At 29.2% G+C, this 21,241-nt stretch overlaps 1 protein-coding gene across 1 annotated transcript; it reads right to left on the reverse strand.

The window, feature by feature from the left end:
• Nucleotides 1–26: 26 nt before the first annotated feature.
• On the reverse strand, nucleotides 27–18,137 carry pxb. The gene is made up of 5 exons (XM_065498613.1): nucleotides 17,856–18,137; nucleotides 12,845–13,252; nucleotides 8,209–8,321; nucleotides 3,992–4,163; nucleotides 27–2,182 (listed from the first exon to the last, which is right to left on the reverse strand). The coding sequence occupies exons 2-5, from the start codon at nucleotides 13,040–13,042 to the stop codon at nucleotides 533–535; spliced, it is 2,133 nt and encodes a 710-aa protein (XP_065354685.1). The 5' UTR covers nucleotides 13,043–13,252; nucleotides 17,856–18,137; the 3' UTR covers nucleotides 27–532.
• Nucleotides 18,138–21,241: the final 3,104 nt, after the last annotated feature.

Below are 21,241 nucleotides of genomic sequence, written 5' to 3' on the forward strand. Positions count from 1 at the left end.
AAAATAAAAATAAAAAAATTATTTACAAGATGATGAAGAGAATGAAATATGGTTGATAGGGAAATGATGCTTATAACTAAAACAATAACAAAGATAGATTTAATAGATTTTGTTTTTGTATTTGGACTAAATGTTATTGCTTAATCGGTTTTCTTTATACTTAGTTTAGAGTTTCGTATTTGTTTTCAATACTTGTCAGTTGGAGTAGTAGTAAGTAAGTAGAACGAGTACGACTAATATATATAATGCCTATAACAGTAATCGTACAAAGCTCTTTTGGATATATACATAATTAAACTTAAATAAAATAATTTGGTTTTAGTATTTACAAGTACTTATGAATGTTTATAATCTAAATAATCTAATGATACGTTGGATTCTGTTCCGTCTTCAATATTTTTGGATAAACTTAGTTTCTAGATTTGACTATATTTTGGGTGGATGGGGAAAGGACTATAAATAAGTCTACAGAGTTATTTTGGGCACAAATATTTTCTAAAAATGTTTTGCCACATTCAGTTCTACTCTACTTTCACGCCTGTACTAGTTCGTTATTATTTTGTGATTGTAGGCCACCGCTCGAAGAGGACGATGTGTTTTCCAGAGTTGAGGTAATGGTCGACGCACCACTGTTATTGTTGGGACTGGAAGCTTCTGTTGCTGTGGATGTCGAAAGCGCAGGTGTTTTGTTGGTATTGGGTTGCATATTCATGGAGTTTGTGTTGGAAGATTTTTTTTTATTCCAAGAAAAGCTTAAAGCATTGGCTAGCTTGCTGGGTGGCTTTTGCGTGGGCGCAGGTGGCGCTGGAGGTATTGGCATAGCAATATCATAATCATGTCGTCCTATTGAGGATGCTGGTGTATGGTGACTGTAGCCAGAGTCTGAACCGAAACTAGAATCACCGTGACCATAAAGTGACGACGAGTTTTGGTATGTTTGCGAGGCAGGATGATGATGATGAGGATGGTGATGCTGATGCTGTCTGTAGGACGATATGCTGCCTGAACTATATTCGGGCATGATGTAGGTTGGGTATGCAGTCATGTGTTGTGGTATACGTTGTTGCATGCCATTTGGTGTATTACAAGACTCGTAGTGATAGTTTTGGTGATAAACAGGCTCCGTGTATCCGTATGCTGGTTCTACTGGATCCAACGGTGCCCCCACACGACCTCTCCTTCTGTCCATAGATCTCGGATTTGTTCTAGCCCTCATAGAGGCAGCTAAGAGACCATTTGGAGCATTTCCAGCATAATAGTGTTGCTGATATCTTGCACTTCCAGGATACTGTATTCTTTCACGAAATATGGTAGCCACTGCAGGATTCGAAGAGTTTTTCAATTGAGCATTAATGCGATTTCTCCTCTCCACTTCACTCTCGATAGTATTGTAAAAATGAGGCACAGGATGAGCATTGGTATTCCTATTGTTATTGTGATTATGCATATGATGCAGGCTATGATGATAACTTTGTGGGTGTGGGTAGTTTAGTGCAGGTTGCTGCTGTTGATGTTGTTGATATCCTAATGCCATAAGATTGCTGGAATTGTCATACATTTGTTGCATGGGTGTGAGATCACCCACCTCCGCTGTAGAAGTAGAAGTGTTCAAATCTTCAGTAGGTGGAATTCTGCGATCATTCTTTGATCTGGCTCCATTGGTTGAAGTTTTCCGGCCCGTGGTATGTCTTAGCATTCCGGATAGAAGTGCAGCAGCTCCACCCCTGGATGTCGTCGTTGTAGCGCAAACATTGCCATTATTTGCATTCGAATTATTGTTGTGAGACGAACTAGATGAGGCAGCCGTAGCTGTTGATGCATCTTGTGTAGAGGAAGCCGAAGACAGAACACTATTACGTTCTGGACCATTGCCACTTGATGCTACGTTAGGTTCTGTTTTGTCGGGAAACGCTGATGTTACAGCGCTTGTAGCATTATTAGTGTCTGTAGATTTGTTGAAAGAACGCTCTCCAGGCAAAGAGAGTTCGTCCTCAGCAAAATCATCATCGGAATGCATGGGAGGTTCACTCTCACCATCTGAATCATGACTCGGTCCCAGTTCTTCGTATACGTTGTCATTTGACCGATATGGATCGGGTCCTGGTGAATTGCTGACCAAAAATGGTGGAGATCTGGTCATGGGATAACCGCTTGGATAATGTATACCTTTACTATGCAACATCTAAAAAAAACAAAACAAACAAAAATACACATAAATATTAAATTGAAAAATGAGTAAAAATCGTTAATTTACTTTAAATTAAATTAGAATTACACATTCTGTCCGCCATTCATTCCCCTATGTGGTCATAGTGTTTTAAGTAATACTTTTTTAATACTTCTAAATTATCTTTGTACAGAAAAACGAGCTTTAAAAATACTTTTCCATGTCCTCTTAAATGCACAAATGTTTTATAATCCTTTAGAACTTGTTTTAAAAAGCTTTGAGGGTCTAACGCATTTACATTTTACTTTTATTTCTCCATTTTGTTGTTGTTGATATGATTGTGTGTGTGTGCTAACAGAAACATAAAAACTACTTAACAACCCAGCAGTTCTGTGTGATTTAGTAATTTCACCTATCACATACGGTGACCACTGGTTACATAAATAGCCACGAATATATTTATTTTCATATCTGCGTGTCCTAAGCTTACAATGAAAATACCTAATAGCGGTGCGAGATAGTCAACGCATTGGATTAACATACCGGTTACATAGTGCCAGTTAGTTTTCTAGCTGCATATCTGGTTAGTGACAATTGACTTCACGTTAGGTTACCTGGGATATATAAAGTAACCACTTGACTTCCCTATGCAAGAGTACATAATGGTCAAATAACCAAAATATGTATATAAATTGGAGTGACAATTACTGTCTACATTACTGATACATTGACTACTTGTAAAACTGCTGGGAACTGATAGCAATCCACACAAATAAACACAAACCCATACACAATCACGTAGCAGCAGCAGAGTTGAAGCGGACGACACTAAAATGAATACAGTTGTTGATACAATTGTACGTACAGACGTAAATATGTATGCACCAGCAATTTAATTGAATAAAGATTACTTATTCCTTTTATATTTACCAAATCTTTAGTAGTGGTCACATTTACTGCTTAAATCATAATTTAAATTATTTGTATGTACACTTGTGGATGTAAGTGTCTTATTTTAATATTTACATATTTCAATGCTTTTATTCCTATTTACGCTTTCACTGTCATTTCTCTTAGATTGTAGTTGATGGTAGACAAAGTGTTTACAGCAAAACAACATTTTAACCCCTTATGTATTCTTGTACAAGTAAATATGTATTACTTTTCAAGAAAAATTGCAAAGAAAGCAAAGTTAAATGTATAAAACAATATAACTTTAAGGAATAACAACAAGAATGCCTAAATACATCAGTTCGTAAAAAGGGCATTTCTTAAAGTAATAAAGAATGTAAGACAAAAAATTATAACTTTTTATTCAAAATCTGTGTTGAAGCAAAGAAAAAGAGAATGAAAGGAACTTAACACGCAGATAATAAACATGACAATTATGAACATCATTGCCACAATAATAATGCCAACAATAGGGAAGATACTGACGACAAAGATGATGATATGACATTTAGCAAGGTTAACTAAAGTAAACAAAAGTGAACCGCTTTTTTGCGGAAATAAAAATGTCGACACAATCAAATATCACACAAAACACTTCTATTCATTCATTTGTGTATTGAAAACACATTTACACATTCATGTACATACATACATACGTACTTATTATGCACGAGTTCAGCTAAGGACTGAAGGAAATAATGAAATCCTATAAGCGTTTCGAATTTCACTACAAGCAGCAATGTAAATAACGCAAACGCAGGAAATGTTAAAAGAAAACAAAGGACTTGGAATGGCATGAATGGCAGACAATCTAATGAATTTGACATTTATTTTGACATCTAAATGTCGTAATATTATGAGTTGTACACTTACCTCAACATTGTGATGATGTCTCATTACCAAAGGTCGGTGATGACCCAAATGAGCATCCGGATCCTCATATGTTACTGAGTGTCCAGATGCCAGTGCTGACAATGCTCCGGTTATATGTGGACCTCTGGTGGGTGTTTTGCAGGGTAACAAGTTTTGCACTTTTCGTTTGTTTCTAAAATGAAAGAGAAGAAGAAAACAAAACATAAATAAATTTAAACTAATAAAGAGAAAGATGTAATTTTCATTACTTTGTCAATTTGCAAATAAGCTCAATTTGAAAAGTTTACTTAGCTACAAATAAAATACCTAATAGTCTTCTATTATTCAATGTCGTCTCTTAATCATTGTGTTAAGATAAAACACTCCACTCATCTGCTAGAACACTGCTACTGTTACCACTACTACGAACATTCATGTACATACATATGTTTGTATGTATATGTATGTACATATGTATGCAACATCTTTACTAAGTAGTCTACCATAATATGATAGACATTATTTGTCCATTGTAAGATGATGTTCATTTGTTTTAAGCATCATTTCATAGATTACTACTTCATAGACTAGATCCTTATTATAAAGCTACAACTACAACTACACCAGCAGCAACAACTTCATGATACCGAAGACAACATGGTCTTGGCAGCAGTAGCAGCAGCAGAAACCGAAGAGAACGATGAAGTCAAGAAGATAAATCGATTTCTAATGTTTAATATTTGCTTAACATTTTAAAAGTATGTTCAACAATGATTTTGTTGATGTTGTTTAGTTGCTTCTTGTAAGTCTTGTAATTTTTTTAAGCAAATAAAATAAAATAATTTAATTTTTCATCTTTAATGAAGTTATATAGAGAGCTATTTACATATGTATATCCCAACAGCATTTATTATTAACAACGACAAAACAAGTATGTAACTCCAGCACACATTCAATTTAAATATGAATGAATTCCTATTTATTTCAATCATGCCATTTATAGAAAAGTTTGTTTTAATTTATTATTTTTAACCTGCGAAACAATGTTTATGTGCTTATTTCCCATTGTTTGGTGGGTTGCCACTTGGAATACGTTAGAAATACTGCTTCTTGTTGTGTCTGTGCTTCAGTCAATCAGTTAGTCTCTTTTTTTAGCTTTTGCTGCTGTTTTTGTTTTTCATTTGTCTTTTAGACGTTTATGAAATAAGCCTTATTTACATGTTTGTGTAGCTATGTATGTATGTATGTATGTATGTATGTAGACATATATTCATGTAAATCTATTAAAAATTAAACATGCCAAGAAGTAGGCTTCAAAAACAACATGACATGAAAAATTATAACATCCTTTTCCTATATTTTGTTTTATTTTTTTGGAATTCCCTTCGTTCAAGAAGATTGAAAAATGGAAAAGGTTTTTTTCTTTTTTAAATTCTTGTTTTTCGTAATGGATGTATAATGGAAATGACTGACATTTAAAAGATTGGATCCCTTAAGGATAATTCGTATCTGTATGAATGTATGTATGTATGTAGATTCAAGTGAATTAAATTAACGACAAATTACATTGTGGTGGTTTACCACGCTAATAAAGGAAGACTTTAGGAAATTTTAACAAAATTAAGGAAATTAATTGTTTACATACAAGAAAGGTGTTGATTGTCTTAAAAAAAATAAATTTAAAAACTGAATTATCAGTTCAGTGTGAGTGTGTGTGTGTGTATGTATGAATAAATATAATAATAAAGCATACACTCAGGGGTTTTGAAACAACATTTATAATTATGCTTGTGTATGTGTGGAATAAATCAATATCCTACTTATATAACACACGCACCATTGTATGGCTATAAACTGTTTATTTTTTCAGTTTCCCTTTTAGGTGATCTAAAGGCTTATATTTATTACGGTGAGATATTCAAAAAATAAATAAATTTCAAGTTATATTAACAAACAATATATCTATCTATCTATCTATTTATATTAATACTTTGAATTGCATACATACTACAATATACATATTTCTATAAATTATAATTTATATGCATATACATATTTCGATTGATAACACTCAAGGGTATAATATTGTTTAAATGCGATGGAGACGATGAAGTGGCAAATAAAAGAAGAAAATACAATATGATTTCAAAATTTTCTATAAATCTATTGTTAAATTATAAATTGTTTATTTGAGTGTTTTGGCGGGGTCTCAAATTACTTTTATTTTTCGCTTTAAGCCATTTGTATTATTAATAACCTAGTTAACATATATTTTTATAGCATTTTAACAATAACATCAATCTATTTTACCAACAACAACCATCTACTATACACACACTTTTCAAGTCCAGTTTTAAAACATGAATAGGTGGGTTTTTGTTGACAACTATGCTCAACATGATAAAATAAATAAAAAAAAAATTAAATAAAAAATGAAACATTTTATAACCACAACGTGTTGGCATCTAATTAGCATAATTTGAAATGCAACATTTTCATGTTCATATGGTTGTATACATACATATGTAAGTGAGTATGTACTAATATGTACCTATACAATTTCGTTTTATCTAACTTTAATATTAATTTAAAGTTTATGTTAATTATAGATTAAAATAAAAGGGAAATGATAAATTATACAATTTTGTACATTTATTTTTTCACATTTAAATTGTATGGTTTTTGAAAAAAGTAATTAATTTAAATAATGCATGTACATTGTACAAGTTTAAATGTTTATTATTGTATAAATATTTATAATATGTACTCATGCTACATATTTGTTTTTCCAAGTGTATTTCTGGCTACCTTTTGTTTTTAATTTATACATTTATACTTATTTAGCACACTCAAATAAACACTTACATATTTGATGAAAATTATCTATGTACATCTGCATATGTTTATCTACATCTGAGTATGTGTTTTGATTTTGTTGTTAAATAAACAACAACAACAACAACAGCCACAATACATAATAACTGAATAATATTTTAATACATTGGCACCATTATGAATAAATAAAATCAATTTCAAAACAATTTAACAAAACCCCGGGAAAATCATAAAAACTTTAATTTTCTTATTTTGTTTCGTCTTTTCCTTCATCTTCTTTAAACGAATACACTTTGTATCTGTGTTTGAATTCGCCATGTCTGTCTGCGTGCTCTTATATTGTATAATAAATGTTTGAGCGAAATTGTAGGAAAGAAATAAAACCATTATCATTTATAAGAATACTACTCTATCTGCGGGTATCTTCGCTTCTATAGAACGTATTTAGTGTGAGTTTATGAACAAGTAGGCAAAATTATAATTTACCATAAACAAATAAGAGAATCTTGAGACTGTGCGAATCTGAAATACCCCTAAAAAGGTAACGAATGGTTGTGAAATTGTCTGGTGTTGGTCGAAATATTTAAAGTCAAATCGATTAAAAGCCTTCATGCGTTGAGATAGTTTTACAAACACATGGATTTGCGAAATGTTACAAAAGTAATGCTAGGCTTAAAAAGACCATGTCCTTTATAGAGTGAAGTTTCCTTCTATACTTATTTCTCTGAAAGGAAAAAGTTCTACCCATAAATAAAATTAAATGTTATTTTATTTATATGGTCTTATTTATGTTAACAAGACATCTAAATACGTATGTATGTATGGATGTATGTATGTATGTATATAGAAGGCCTAAAGGTTGTTTATAAGTATATTTAGTATATTGTTTTCTTGTGCGTGTAAAAGAAATATTACTATTATTATTATTATTATTTTTATTATGCTGTTGTGTTTTTTGTTGTTATTATTGTTGTTTAGCCAATGAAATACATATAAATATAAACAGAAACATACAATAAATATAAACACAAACTAAACAAAATTTATTAGAATCCGAAAAGATTTAGTTTTTAAGGTTATTTTATAATAATTTGTTTATTAAATAGCCCATAAATAGTGAATTAGTAGTGAGCTACATGAGAAGAAGTAACGTAAAGAACACAATGTGATACACAGGCTGATGTGTGGCAAAACGCAAGTCATTATTTTAAAAGCTTGTTTCCATCATTCGCGCATTTTACCCAACATTTTGCTGAAAGATGTTTTGACTCCTACTTATCTACATTTTTTCTTTAATTCTTCTTGTTTAAGGAGACTTGAATGTCAAGTTTCACTTTTATTTTCACACTTAGTTATTTTTTTTGTTGTTAATACATATTAACAATATATTAAATTTTACTTACTTCCATACAAAGAGTGATGATATTAAAACAACTAAAACCAGGAGCAGTGAAAAGACAGCAATCATGGCGGATGTTTGTAATGATTGACTGCTATAAAAACTGGCATCAAGAATCTGCAAATAAAAAAATTAAAAAAAAATAAGATGAAATATACATTTAAAATAATATTTTATTAAAGTTTAAGCTTTTTTTATAATGCTTTCTAATCTTTTATTGTCAAAATAGATAAAGTAGATTTTGTAAACATGACCTTCTTTCTTTTCTTATGTTTGTGTTTTATTATACTCGTACATGTTTTGTCTGTTTCACAGTCAACAAAAACAAAAGGCTTTTTCTCATTTAAATTTCAAATGCTTAATGATGTTGCAACCAAAGGTCACCAGGGAAAAGCTATAAATTTATACGAAAATTAAAAAAAAAAAGAAAAGAAATACACACACAAACTTTGATTTTATAAATAATTCTCACAATTTTGTTGAGTTTTTTTTATATACAATAAAATAGCTTTGTTATGGTAATTTAGAAAACCTCAAAAAATTATTAATTTCTTAATACTTAATAAAATTGATTTATTTACTTAGTTTCTAATAAGAAGCTTGACTTGAAATTCATTAAAAAAATCAAAAATATTCGTAATTACAAAAAATACAAAGAAAAATAAAAAAAAATGTTATCAGTAAAAGTTTGAACTACTACTGTAAGTGGATGTGGCCGTTTCTTATTATGAAAACCATGATCAAACCGCGTCTGATGTGTGGTAATTAATCATTTTTGTTTCAATGTTTTTGGTTTTCATAGAGTGTATTATAAATATTTATTTTTTTATGGGGACACAGTTAAATAAACAAATATCAATTCATGCATTTGGAATTTGTTTTCTTTCTGATAACAATTTAATCGATCATATTCCAGTTTTTGTAACAAATAAACGAATGTATCGATGTAAAAATAATGAATCGAGGCAACACAAATAAAACTGGTAGAATTTTAATGTTTGGTTAATTTTAAATTTGGGGGAAAAAGAGGGTACATACACAAAAACACATACACTTCCGTTCATACCTAAATTCGAATGTAGGACGAGAGTTTATTTGTAAAGTATGGCTGGCTGGCTGGCTGGCTACTGCAAGTTGTGTGCATGCATCATGCATGATTGTATAAATAAATGAATGAATGGCAAAAATCAATTGTAAACATGCTCCCATTTCACGTCATTCATTTTCATATTTACTCAGCTTATCGGCCAAAAGATACAAAAGTGTAACATACATTTATAAAGTTAATATTTGTTTTATTACCTTTTTATTTTCAATACTTGTACCTACTTACACGTATGATTAAAAGATTATTTTTTTTCATTTTCAATTCAATTGAAAATATTTTCAGTTTAAAAGAATGGAATTTTTTCTAGTTATTTACTCGCATTTGAAGATTTTTATCACAACTGTCGCCAGGAAAGGAACACATGCCTGGTTTAAAATATTTTATTTAACTGACTACCGTATAGGAATTTGATAAGTCTAAGCAAACAGAAATAGATACCATAACATACTACATATTTACTTATTGTATTTTTACACTTTCATAATACGAGTTATTGGTTGGTAGTTATTCCAACACTTTCTAATTTTTCCTTATTAGTTCTACAGTGTGTTTCTTTTTATCGTATCGTAATTGAAATCTAAAAAGCCAGTAGTCATTTATTTTTATTATTACGATAACTGAACTTCTATTGTATGTACATATATACATATATTCCTATGTATGTATAAATAACGGTTATAAATCAAACATTTTTGTGAATCCATTTAATTTTTCTCCAACAATTTCTGAAATTCATTTCGTTTTGTCTTTACAAATTACCCAAAGTTTATTACTGTTCTTTGCTCGTAAAACCGTGTAATGATGTTTAGTTCTATTTCGTCAAATCTTCATTCATTTCTCTTAAAGTTGTTTTACTTAAGGGCTTCCTTATGATTTCAAATAAGCCAAACAAAAAAATCCACTTGGAATTAATAGTTAAAACGGAAAAAGGGTTTTGACATAAAAATGAAAAATGAATGAATGAATCAGCTTGCAAAAGTGTGCACAATAAAGTGGAATGAGTTCTCCGTTCAACAATTTTTTTGCTTTTTATTTTATAACATTCAAACACACGTTGCTATACATACGTATGTATACCTTGACCTTAATTCTGAAAAGTGGAATGAATATTCGTACTTCTGTTTATTTAATTTTTAAGAAAATATTATTAATTTTTGATTTTAAAAACCAATTGGCTATTTACGATAAATAAAATCCCCAGATTATTTGTTAATGAAGGAAAATTATTAATTTGTTAATCTTTTATTTTTAAGTTTTCAGCAAACAATATGAACGCATGACAACCACGCTTAAGAGCTTATTTAATTCTTTATATTTATTTTGCTGTTAATTTAATAGGATTTAAATTTTTTATAAATAAAATTTATTGTAATTTAAAACCTATTTAAGCAATATTTGTACTCTTACTCTTGCGTCAAAAATATAAACCCACATTTTTCAAACTGTATTTTTGGTTTTTAAACTTGTGTCACAAGTAGGTTAACAAATGAAAAGTTTTTATTTGGCTTAAAAAATAATCTTCAAATATGTACATATAATAAAAAGCAGTAGTAGTAGCAGTTTTTCACAAATATCTTTTTTTTTATTTCCTCCAATACAAGCGAACACTATTGTCACATCATTTTCGTTTATTTTACTCATTTTTATAAAATACATACATACATACATACATATTTCCAACAACTCCTAAAGATACATGTGTACATTTGTAGCCTTTTTGTTGTTCCCCATAAGATGTAAGGGTATTTGTTAAAGGATTTTCAGACACACACAAATAAACTAAAGAATGAATGAAGGAAAATATCTACTTATAAGAAAAATAAGAATACATGTGTAGGAAAGTGTATGTTTGTATGCATCAAGTGTAGACGTGTGTGTAAAATAAATTTGTCGTGTGGAAAATATCATAGTCATGATAGATTTCTAGTTATTCTTTACAAAACAAATAAAAAACAAAATAAGTTTTACACGTAAAAACATTTTCATGATAATGATGTCTTGTTTCTTTTAAAAAGAGACGAGAAAAATAAAGGATTTTCTTTTGTTTTAAATAAATGAATGTAATAATTTCATATAAAATAAATATTATATCAATGTAGTACGTATATAAAACGTATCCAGACTTAACTTGGTCTGATTTTTATTATTTACTTTTAAATAAGCTTATTTGAATTTTAAAATCCCACAGGATTTGTTAAGTATAGAAATAGAAATCAAGACAATCATTGAAAATTTGCTTTTGATAAATTTAACTTTCGATTTTCCCATTGTAAATTTACTCTAGGGATATTAACTTTTCTTTATTTCTACTCGCAGCTCAAACTACAAAGAAAACAACATCAACAACTGAAGTATTTGAAGCCTTTTACACTTTACGTTTTGTTATTAACAGGAAACGTGTTATGTAAATATTTTAGTTTTACCTTTAACTGAATGAATTTCGTTCCAATAAAGAAACTACATCTCAATAAAAAATACTTGAATACAATTCAATATTTAAATGCTAGTGGAGGTGGATGTGTGTGCGCTTGTTTCATTTTTTTTAAACCCATTGTTTACAAAAGTAACACTTGATGACTTATTGAGAAGTTTGTTTAAAATTCCTTATAATTTTTTATTTTTTTGTTTTTGAATTTAAATTTCAAACTAATCCTAAATAAACATTAAAACCTAAATTTGTTATTTATTTTTTTACATTCTTTAAAAATAAACTGAACGTAGTTCGAGTATTTAAGGTCTCAATTTTTAAACAGCTGTTGTCTTGAAAACTTTTGTCTTCTTTTTTTACATTTTTAGATATGTACTATTTATGAAAAGAAATGATTTTGCTAAACTTTTTGACATCAAATGTAAAAGATTTATTAACAGTTTCAGCAACTGTATCTATCCCATACAAATTCTATATTATTATACACATACATATATGTAGTACATACATAGTTTTTGTTTGGAAGAAATTGTTCTTGACAAATATTAGTTAATATGACAGCTGTCAAATTTGAAATAAAAAAATAACACCCAAAGATTTATGATTACATTCGAAAATTTCTATGCATATTTATTATGAGTATATTTTGTTTTTGTATTTAGTAAACTTGTTGATAAATTATTTAAAAAAGTACAATAATTTCTTAAATCATATTTGATTAAAGTTATAGTCGGTTTTTATCCCTTTTTCGTTGGTTCAATTATACTTGACATTTAACAATCACAACAGATGTGTTGGTGATAATCAAAAATTATAAGGGTTTGTATTTATCATTATGATTGTTAAAAGTTTTATAAGGGTTTCTCATTAACTTCTCTTAGTACCATTAAAAAATATATACATTGTACTTCCATCCATTAATATCTATGTATTATTGCTGGTGTTCTGTTGTTGATGCAGATGCCCTAAGGTAATATTATTTAACAAAAATATCCTTTTGATAAATAATTTAATTTTTATATCAATTTACACACAATGCTTTGAAGCAATTATTCATGTTCGCATAATTTGATTTGAGGGGAAAGGTTGTTTTTTTTTACTTACCGGCATTGCTTCACACATATCGTTGTCCCAGGCTTGTTGCGCTTTCAGTGCCATCTCTTCTTCGTTGCAGTTCGTAGAGGCCTCATAGGCAGCCATTGAGGGTGGCCGAGGAGGTGGTGGTACTGTGAATTTTGGTGGTGGGCCCAAAGGACCACCACATTCATTGCATTCAATAATATCGTCAAACATTTTCCACATTTGTAACAAAAAAGTATTCAACTTAGGCCTTTTAGTTCAAATTAAAAAGGAAAAGCCGATTTTATTTTATTTAAATAAAAAATAAATAAGGGTGGCTTAAAAGAAAATAAAATTTTAAAAAAAATTGTTTTTAACTATTAAAGTTTTGTCATTTTATGAACATTTTTATTGTTGTGTTTGTTGTTTTTGGTTCCTCGATTTGGATTAATTCTAAAATGAGAAAAGATCAGAAGAAAATGTTGTTAATAAATTTGCAAATTCTATATACGAAATATGTATTTAAAAATACCAGCTGTATAAATCAGCTGGTTTCTTAGAGATTTAAGGGATAATAGGGTATTGTCTATGTCTGGTCATTTTCTTTTGTTAAATTCATGTATTCATGTGTGTGTTCATAATAATGTTTGGTTTCATTCAAGTCATTTTATTTCTTCCGTTTTATGTTCTTTTGCCATTGACCATTGACCTTTTAATTCCTCATTATTATTCTTAGCACGTTTTAAAGTAGTTAACGAAAATAAATCTACAACACATGTTAATTAAAAAACTTAACCAAATGTTTGCAGTTGTGGGAAAAACTATCGTAAAATTATATAAAATCTTAACAAACTCTTGTCATCTAACTAGTTACGACCGAAGGATAAAATCGCAACTATTTGACTTTCACATCATAAATTTAACTTATAAAATATCAAGGCTAGCTAGAATTTATCCACCCTTCCAAAGCAAAACATTTTTTTATGATTAACCCACCCTAATACAATACTACTGCAACATCTTTAATTTTATTATTTATTGAATTTTTTTATTAAATTAAGTATTAGAAATAGCGCAATCAATTGGTAAATGCACTTACACACTTATTTATTTTGATTATTACTTTTATGTTTAAGCCTATCCGCAACATATGTTCAATTTATTTGTAAGTGAAGAGTCTTTTATTATTGAACTTTTCTACTATCCGGCTCATTTTTTTAGAGTTTGCTATAGTTTTATTTATTTACATTTTATCGTTTTTTTAGCCTCTGCTTTTTTAAAAACCCTGCCCTTTAAAATAAAACTCAAGATTCGATTCCCACTACAGTTGTAACATTTGTACATCAAGAAATATCAGGAGATCTGGATACTAACATTTCAAGATTTAGAAATGATATTTTAAAAACATTGTCATGATAATTATTATTAAAAAAACTTCTCCTCTCAACACAGACATACCGTGCATTGTGGCATAAACAAATAAACAAATTTTGAATAATTCCAAAAAAACAAGCATTCGAAAATCTCATTTTGAATTAAATAAATTTAAAGACACCAAAACAGGAGAAACGACGGACAAACAAAGGCATCAAAAAGTAAGAAAAACAAAATCGATTTGTTTTTAGATTAAGTCATGATGATGAGCATATTATGTGACTTTAAGCTCCCTTAGGAAGATTCAAAGTTCTACAAGAAAGAAATACAAAAGATGAACACAAAAAAAATCCACACCAAGACGTTAATACTCTACTTAAAGAGTCCCCGAAAATCATACAGAAAGATACAGAGAATAAAAGCAAAAATACAACTTGAGTCAAGACAAAATAATATACTGCTGACTGTCTACCCAAAATTAATCAATTTCAAAAGGTATAGTAGATATCATGATGATGCTTCTTAACAAACAATTTAAACAAAACACAAAAATGTGTACAAAAGAGTAGGAGTAAAAAATTAAACAGAAACGGAAAATACATACGCAAAGAAACGAAATGACTGATAAAAAGTCGGAGAAAATGAAACCAATTAAGTAATTGCTAAAGCTATTTAAAAACGAATTTATATTCTTGAAGTTCAAGATAAAATTATAAATAAAATTAAAATTAAAAGAAGAAATGAAAATCATTTCAATAGACCATACTCAAGAGGGGCTAAAGGGCAAAGAGAAGAACTTATTTTCTTTTACAAAATTTGCTTTTTTGTTTGCCCTAACAGCTGCTTGTTAGCGTCGATAATTTATGATTTAAATTCAAATACTTTTCAACAATTTTCTTAAAGATTTTTATTCCAGCTGTTGGTGACTGTGTAAATTTTCTTAGTGTTCCATCGAAATGTCATTGCATTTTAATTAAATCGTTTGTTTGTTTGTTTATTCAATTATTGTGGTTTGTCTCTGTTCTGAATTATTTCCAAGTACTTTAAACATAATAATAAGTTTTGGAATAATTATTTTTTTTTTTACAAAAAATAAGTGGTTTGTCGATAAAATATTGATTTTCTAATTGTTTTCCATGCAACCGAATTACAGACAATGGGTGCATAAAGGTACATATGTATGTGTTCATCTTTTGCATTAGTGACGGGGTTTAGGAAGTAAAAACACCCTTAAAATTACGATATCAATTTCGAATAAATGAAGTAATAACCATAGATGTCTTTATTTGAACATTTTATTTAATTGATTAATTGCCCCCTAAACTCAAAACCCAAAGAATGACAAGTTAGACATACACAAATAAAATTTCCTTTTGCTTTTACCTGAAGTTAAAATGTTAGTTTAAACATTAGATGCTCTAAAATTAAAGCCACTCACACATTTAAATTAAATCAATAAGATGAAATGCTAAACAATTTTAAAATTGAATGCTAAGTGAAACTGAATGATTTATAAAAATATAAAATAAAAAAATGACAGTCAAGAATTATTGTTACATCAAATTTAGCTTATCTGGTGTTTTTTATTCAATTCAATTTCTTGGTATTAAGTCGGCTCAAATCAATAAATATTATTGTAATATTAAGTATTTTACGATCATTTCTATTTAAATTAAATTCTAAAGGAAACGCGTTTTGGTTCCCAGGCTATTTTCCACAACTCTATAAAGTTATTAAAACATAAATTTTATTAATAAAGTCATAATTTTTTAGTTTTTTTTTCTTTGGTTTTTTAGAATTGTCTGTCATTTTATTAACAACAAACTCTGAATATTAATTCATTTTATTTTGGGGGCCTACAATGAAAAGGAAATTGTGAGTATCTTTCAATATATTTTCGTTCATATGTATATTGTATATTGTATGAATGTATTGGGAAAAGGTATCTGTTACAAGCACGTTTCATTTTAATATAAACCTGTCTGTTAAAAAACACAATACTACCTGTGTAAAGAAACCTATAAAACCAAATTCATAAAAACATACACACTGTACATATGTACGTACATTGAACGTACAACGCAACAAATCACCTCACATATATGTATGTACAATAATCATATTTTAAAAATATGGTTAATAGATAAAAATCTAAGATATACACATGTATGTATAGATGTTAAAGTTGAAGTTGAAAACAAATCAAAGTTATGGGTGTGAGTTTGCTTATTTTTTTTGCTGTTTAGAAATAGAAATACCCGCGATAAAGTTAACATTATGTAAAGTGGTAACTGAGTAGTAACTGAATATATCTGATGTTTTCTTTGAAAACTTCTCATGTTTATATTTATGATGACATTTCCATACACATTTCATCTTAGAAGACAGGATGCTTTTAAATGATGATAATGCAACAAAATACATGAAATGGGATTTGATTAAGTAATTTCCTGCTTTATTTGGCGTTTCACCTTGAAATATCGATAAATCCTTTAACATGGTATCCCAGTTATGGTATCAATTTAGTTTTCTTTTCACTTCACTCACTAATAACAAATAACTGTGTTTAATAAATTGAACTTTTTGCAATGTATATTCTTAAGATACCAGTACCGATTGTAGTATTTTTAAGAATGGATGTGACATGTTTATTTAAGGATTAGCAGAGCTATTAAAGCGGCTAAATTTAAAAAACAAATCCATGTAAACATCTCAAGACTTATTTCTCATCTGCTAGATAGCAAAAGCACTTGTTGCTAAATAAATACAATATAAAAGACGTTTCTTTGCTTTTGTCATTTCTTGGTATGTTTTTATTTGTTTTGTATGTGTTGATTATCTGTGTGTGGTTGTGTGTGAGACTAAAATACCGCCGTTTTCTTAAGTAATAATTTAAGCAAATTTACTTTGTTTTTAAAGAGATTGTAAAAGAAGGAATAAAACCATCATTATTTATTATTATTCATGTATCTATGTACGTACGTACGTACGTAAGTATGTATGAACGTGGCAAGACCTTTAGAATAAGAAAACGAACGAATGATAAATGAAAAAGAGCTTGGCTGGTTGGTAGGTTGGATGGATGGTTATTTGAGAGTGTTTTATGGCTTTAGCAAATATTGCATTTAGTTGTCATAATTAAAATAAACAACAGCAAAGGCAACGTTTAAAGTTTTTTTTTCATTTCCAAAATGTTTAAAGTATTTAAACAATAAAGTGAAAAATAAAGACTTTTTGGTTAAATATATTTGGGTTAAATGCATTTGAATAGAAAGAAATACTTGTGTTGTAATTTATATTAATATTTACTTAACAGTATAAAATAATTCAAGATAAGCACTCAACTGAAAAAAATACACTTGTGCTATAAAAAATAGCAAGCTGAACAGCAGTGCATATATTTTAGATTTGAGTAAAACTCTTGCAAAATTGTGACCAGAACTGTGTTTTTATTTTTTAAAAAAGTGTGCCAAACTGTTGGAATGTACAAAAACATATTTTTCATAGAAAATATGGTACAATGTGATTATGGAAGAGAAGTCTTGTAAACAAATATTAATTAATGATAACAGAACGAGACGCCAGGGCTATTGAAATTTTAAAAACATTCGAGTACAAGATAAATTCTTGTACTTTTTTGTTTATTTCGTTGTTGTTATTAAATCTTAGTATTAGAACTTACATTTGTTTTAACTATATTAATAGGAAATCCTTTATTAGACGCTGCAGTCTTTGTGGTCGTGGTGATGTGTATTTCAAATCAAAAGAAGATGTGTAATCCAAATAAAAAGTGTTTGTGGTAATGAGTGTAATTTATGTTTCCTTCGCTGATGTTTTACTAGACACTTCCATTCACTTTGGTTTTGCACTATTTTCACTTAAAATTTATTTTATTTAAACAATTATATTCTTTTGTATGAATTTAGTAGTATTATTTTTAATAAACAATTTACATATATGTATGTATATTTTTCCAATGAAATTTTATTTGGTATATTATTTTGTTTCGTAAATCCAATTTCTTTAATTTTTTGTATACATATGTATGTATTTTCATGTGTTTTAGTTTTTCACGTTTTATATGATTTTCTTAAACTACAGAACGCTATTCACGCGTAGATACGTCTTTATCCGGCGACTTGCTGTCAGTAACTGTTTGTTAAACATTCACAAAACGAGAGTCATACAAACGACTGAAAATTCTATTCGAATACGGACGATATACTCGTCACGAACCCATACACTTACAGAACAAAATGTTTCCTGTGGATGCTAAAAAGAAAACAAAAAACATTCGTACAACACTGATGTTTACGTACAATTCTTCGTACACACATAGATATAGACACACACACACACTCACATTCAGTTTTTAGTAGCAGGCCTGGTCGGTCGTTTGTTTTAATGCATCGCAGGTAGATTGATAAAAGGGAAATCCATAATATAAAAACTCGCTATGAATGAACACAAACCGAAAGAGAGAGAAAAATCACACTCTTTAATATCTCTGAGTAATTTATCACATGTTATTGGAGAGAGTTGGAGTTTTAAAGAGAGGCGCAAATAAAAAAGAGAATGAAAAACTTTTCTGAGCACATTCACTTCGTAATAGAGTTGTCTGGAAAATTTCTATTATTGAGAACTGCCTAATTTATGTGATATTCGTATAGATGTTGGTATTTTAAAAGGCACTCTAGGATATAAAAAAGATAATTTCTTGTGGTTTTCAAAAAAATTAACAAGGTGTTGGCATCAGCATTGGACTCCATTAAAACAGAATTACTATTTGAAAACCCCTGCATATTTTTGGTGTAGCACAGTGATCAATCAATTTAAGATATCTTCGTTTTTAATAACGTTTTGGTAAAGGAAAAATTTGTCAATTTCGTATATTATTCAAAAGTTAAGTATGTAACTCCAATTCGAAAACGGGTTGGTACTAAAGCTTTCAGATTGTGAAATAAAACAAAATTTCATACTTTGGCTAACGATCCATTACTTTTATAATTTGTATAATAAAGGGTCTACCAATAGCCAACAGGAGATATGGTCATCTCACCTGTAGGTGATGTGAACTGGCCACCGACCGAGGTCGTGCGATTTTACTTCGTTAGACTTTTTCATGTGGGGGTTTCTTAAGTCGCAGGTCTATGCGCATAAGCTACAAAACAAAGCTTCCCTCAAATGCAACATAAACCATGCCATCGGTCAAATTCAGCCTGATTTATGCGCCAGAGTCATGAAAAATTGAATACTTCGGATGCACTGTGTTATAATACATACATAATGGCACCGATAGGCCTTTCAAACGAATAAGACATTTGTACGATATATCACATACACTTTGTTTTATAAAAAAGTTAAATTATTATTAGTTAAGCTTCTCTTTGGTTGACCTTTGGGATCATTGCAAATCTCAATTTAAATTAAAAAAAAATTTCATGTTTTTTATCATTGAGACAATTATCAAATATATGTAGCAGCATTCTCATTCTATTTTTGCCAGGGGACAATCGAGTGCTTTGACATTAAAATTTACTAATATTTGGAAATGGACTAAAGACAATATGTAAAGAAACATAAGTTGGACACAAAAGTGCGACAATACACCAGCACATGTACATATTCATATGTATATGTATTTAAGAAATTGTAATAAAACCCCACTTATTTATATTAGTATCAAAATCTATGTCGATTTAAATTTGAGTTTAATGTCTTGTTGGAGTTCCATAAAAAAATATTGGAACATTAAAATTATTTTAAAATAACAACAAGCGACATAATACGGAATTTTAACTTTAGAACGTCAATGATGACTTACTTGAATGTTGTTATTACATATTACATATATTTATAGTGCATTTTGTTGCAAGTATCATGCGACATGGCCACAATTTCAATAATAGCTACAGTGACACTCCAACTATACGGCATTGTGATGATCAAGGTCAATGTCTCTACTCTAATTTATAAGCAAAATCAAGTAAAAGAGTCAACGAAAACAACAAGTCATCCCACTAGTCTGCCTGCCTGCCACCAATCATATAAAAAATCATCAAAATGTACATTACAACAGTGCTGTGCTGCCACAATCATATCAAACATATGCACTCACATTCAAACACACACACACACATGTGATGTGATGAGTAATATTGTCGAAGTCAGAGTAAATTATAATTATTTTGTTTTTTGGAGAACATCTCCAAAAGCCCCAAATAAATGTTTTTGTAATAAAGCAAAAATGAGATGTATAAAATAAATGTACATATGTATATGTAAATAAGTAGCAATCTCTCTCGCATTTGTTTGTTTTTATTACAACTTAAGAGATGTTGTGTTCGATGTAAGAGAAATCTTTAGTGAATTACATGAAACCAGTTACTTGCAACAGTTGCTTCTCCTATACTAGAGCGGCACACACAATATGTTGCTAGACGAGAATGTTGAAAAGTGAAATGTTTATAAACAAATCGTTTAAGGATTTCTATCACTGATTACGAGAGAGTGTGTTTGTGTATGAGTTGTTCATTAAATGTTGGTTAGTTGAATGTTTGTTTGCTATTGAAATCTGAAACTGAATGTAAAAGTATACGTATGTACATACACTCTTAAAGTCCATGTATGGTTTGTTTTTCTTGCCTTCAATTGTATGTGCGTTATCGCTTATAAAATTTCAACACCTCAATGTTGCACTTGTAATTTGTCTGTTCACTCGCCTTAATTTGTTTTTTTATGAAGTGTGAAATATTTTCATTAAAAAAAAAACAAACAAAATATTGAAACAAATAATTTCTATTTTTTACGTCTTTCATTCATATGTATGTACGCGCCGGAGTTCTACTTGCTTCATCATAAACCACATTTTGGTGTTTTTGGTTCACAATATTTTCATTGCTAATGCGCTTTATTTATATGGTGATTTGGTTTTTCCGTTTGTCTATAATTTATCAATAAATTTCAACAAATAAACAAAATGTAACTTAGTGTTTATTACATTATGTTCTGTTGCCATAGAGAGAACAGACATTCATACATATGTATGTATGTATGTACATTAGAGTT

The sequence above is a fragment of the Calliphora vicina genome, chromosome 1 (assembly GCF_958450345.1).
Source record: "Calliphora vicina chromosome 1, idCalVici1.1, whole genome shotgun sequence".
In the NCBI taxonomy this organism is placed as follows: domain Eukaryota; kingdom Metazoa; phylum Arthropoda; class Insecta; order Diptera; family Calliphoridae; genus Calliphora; species Calliphora vicina.

Bases quoted from the DNA above. Each gene is read 5' to 3' on its own strand.
- pxb (XM_065498613.1), bottom strand. From the start codon at position 13,042: ATGTGGAAAATGTTTGACGATATTATTGAATGCAATGAATGTGGTGGT. The intron at 4,164-8,208 runs GTAAGTAAAATT...CTTTCATTTTAG, and splicing joins TCATCACTCTTTGTATGGAA to AAACAAACGAAAAGTGCAAA. The intron at 2,183-3,991 runs GTAAGTGTACAA...TGTTTTTTTTAG, and splicing joins GACATCATCACAATGTTGAG to ATGTTGCATAGTAAAGGTAT.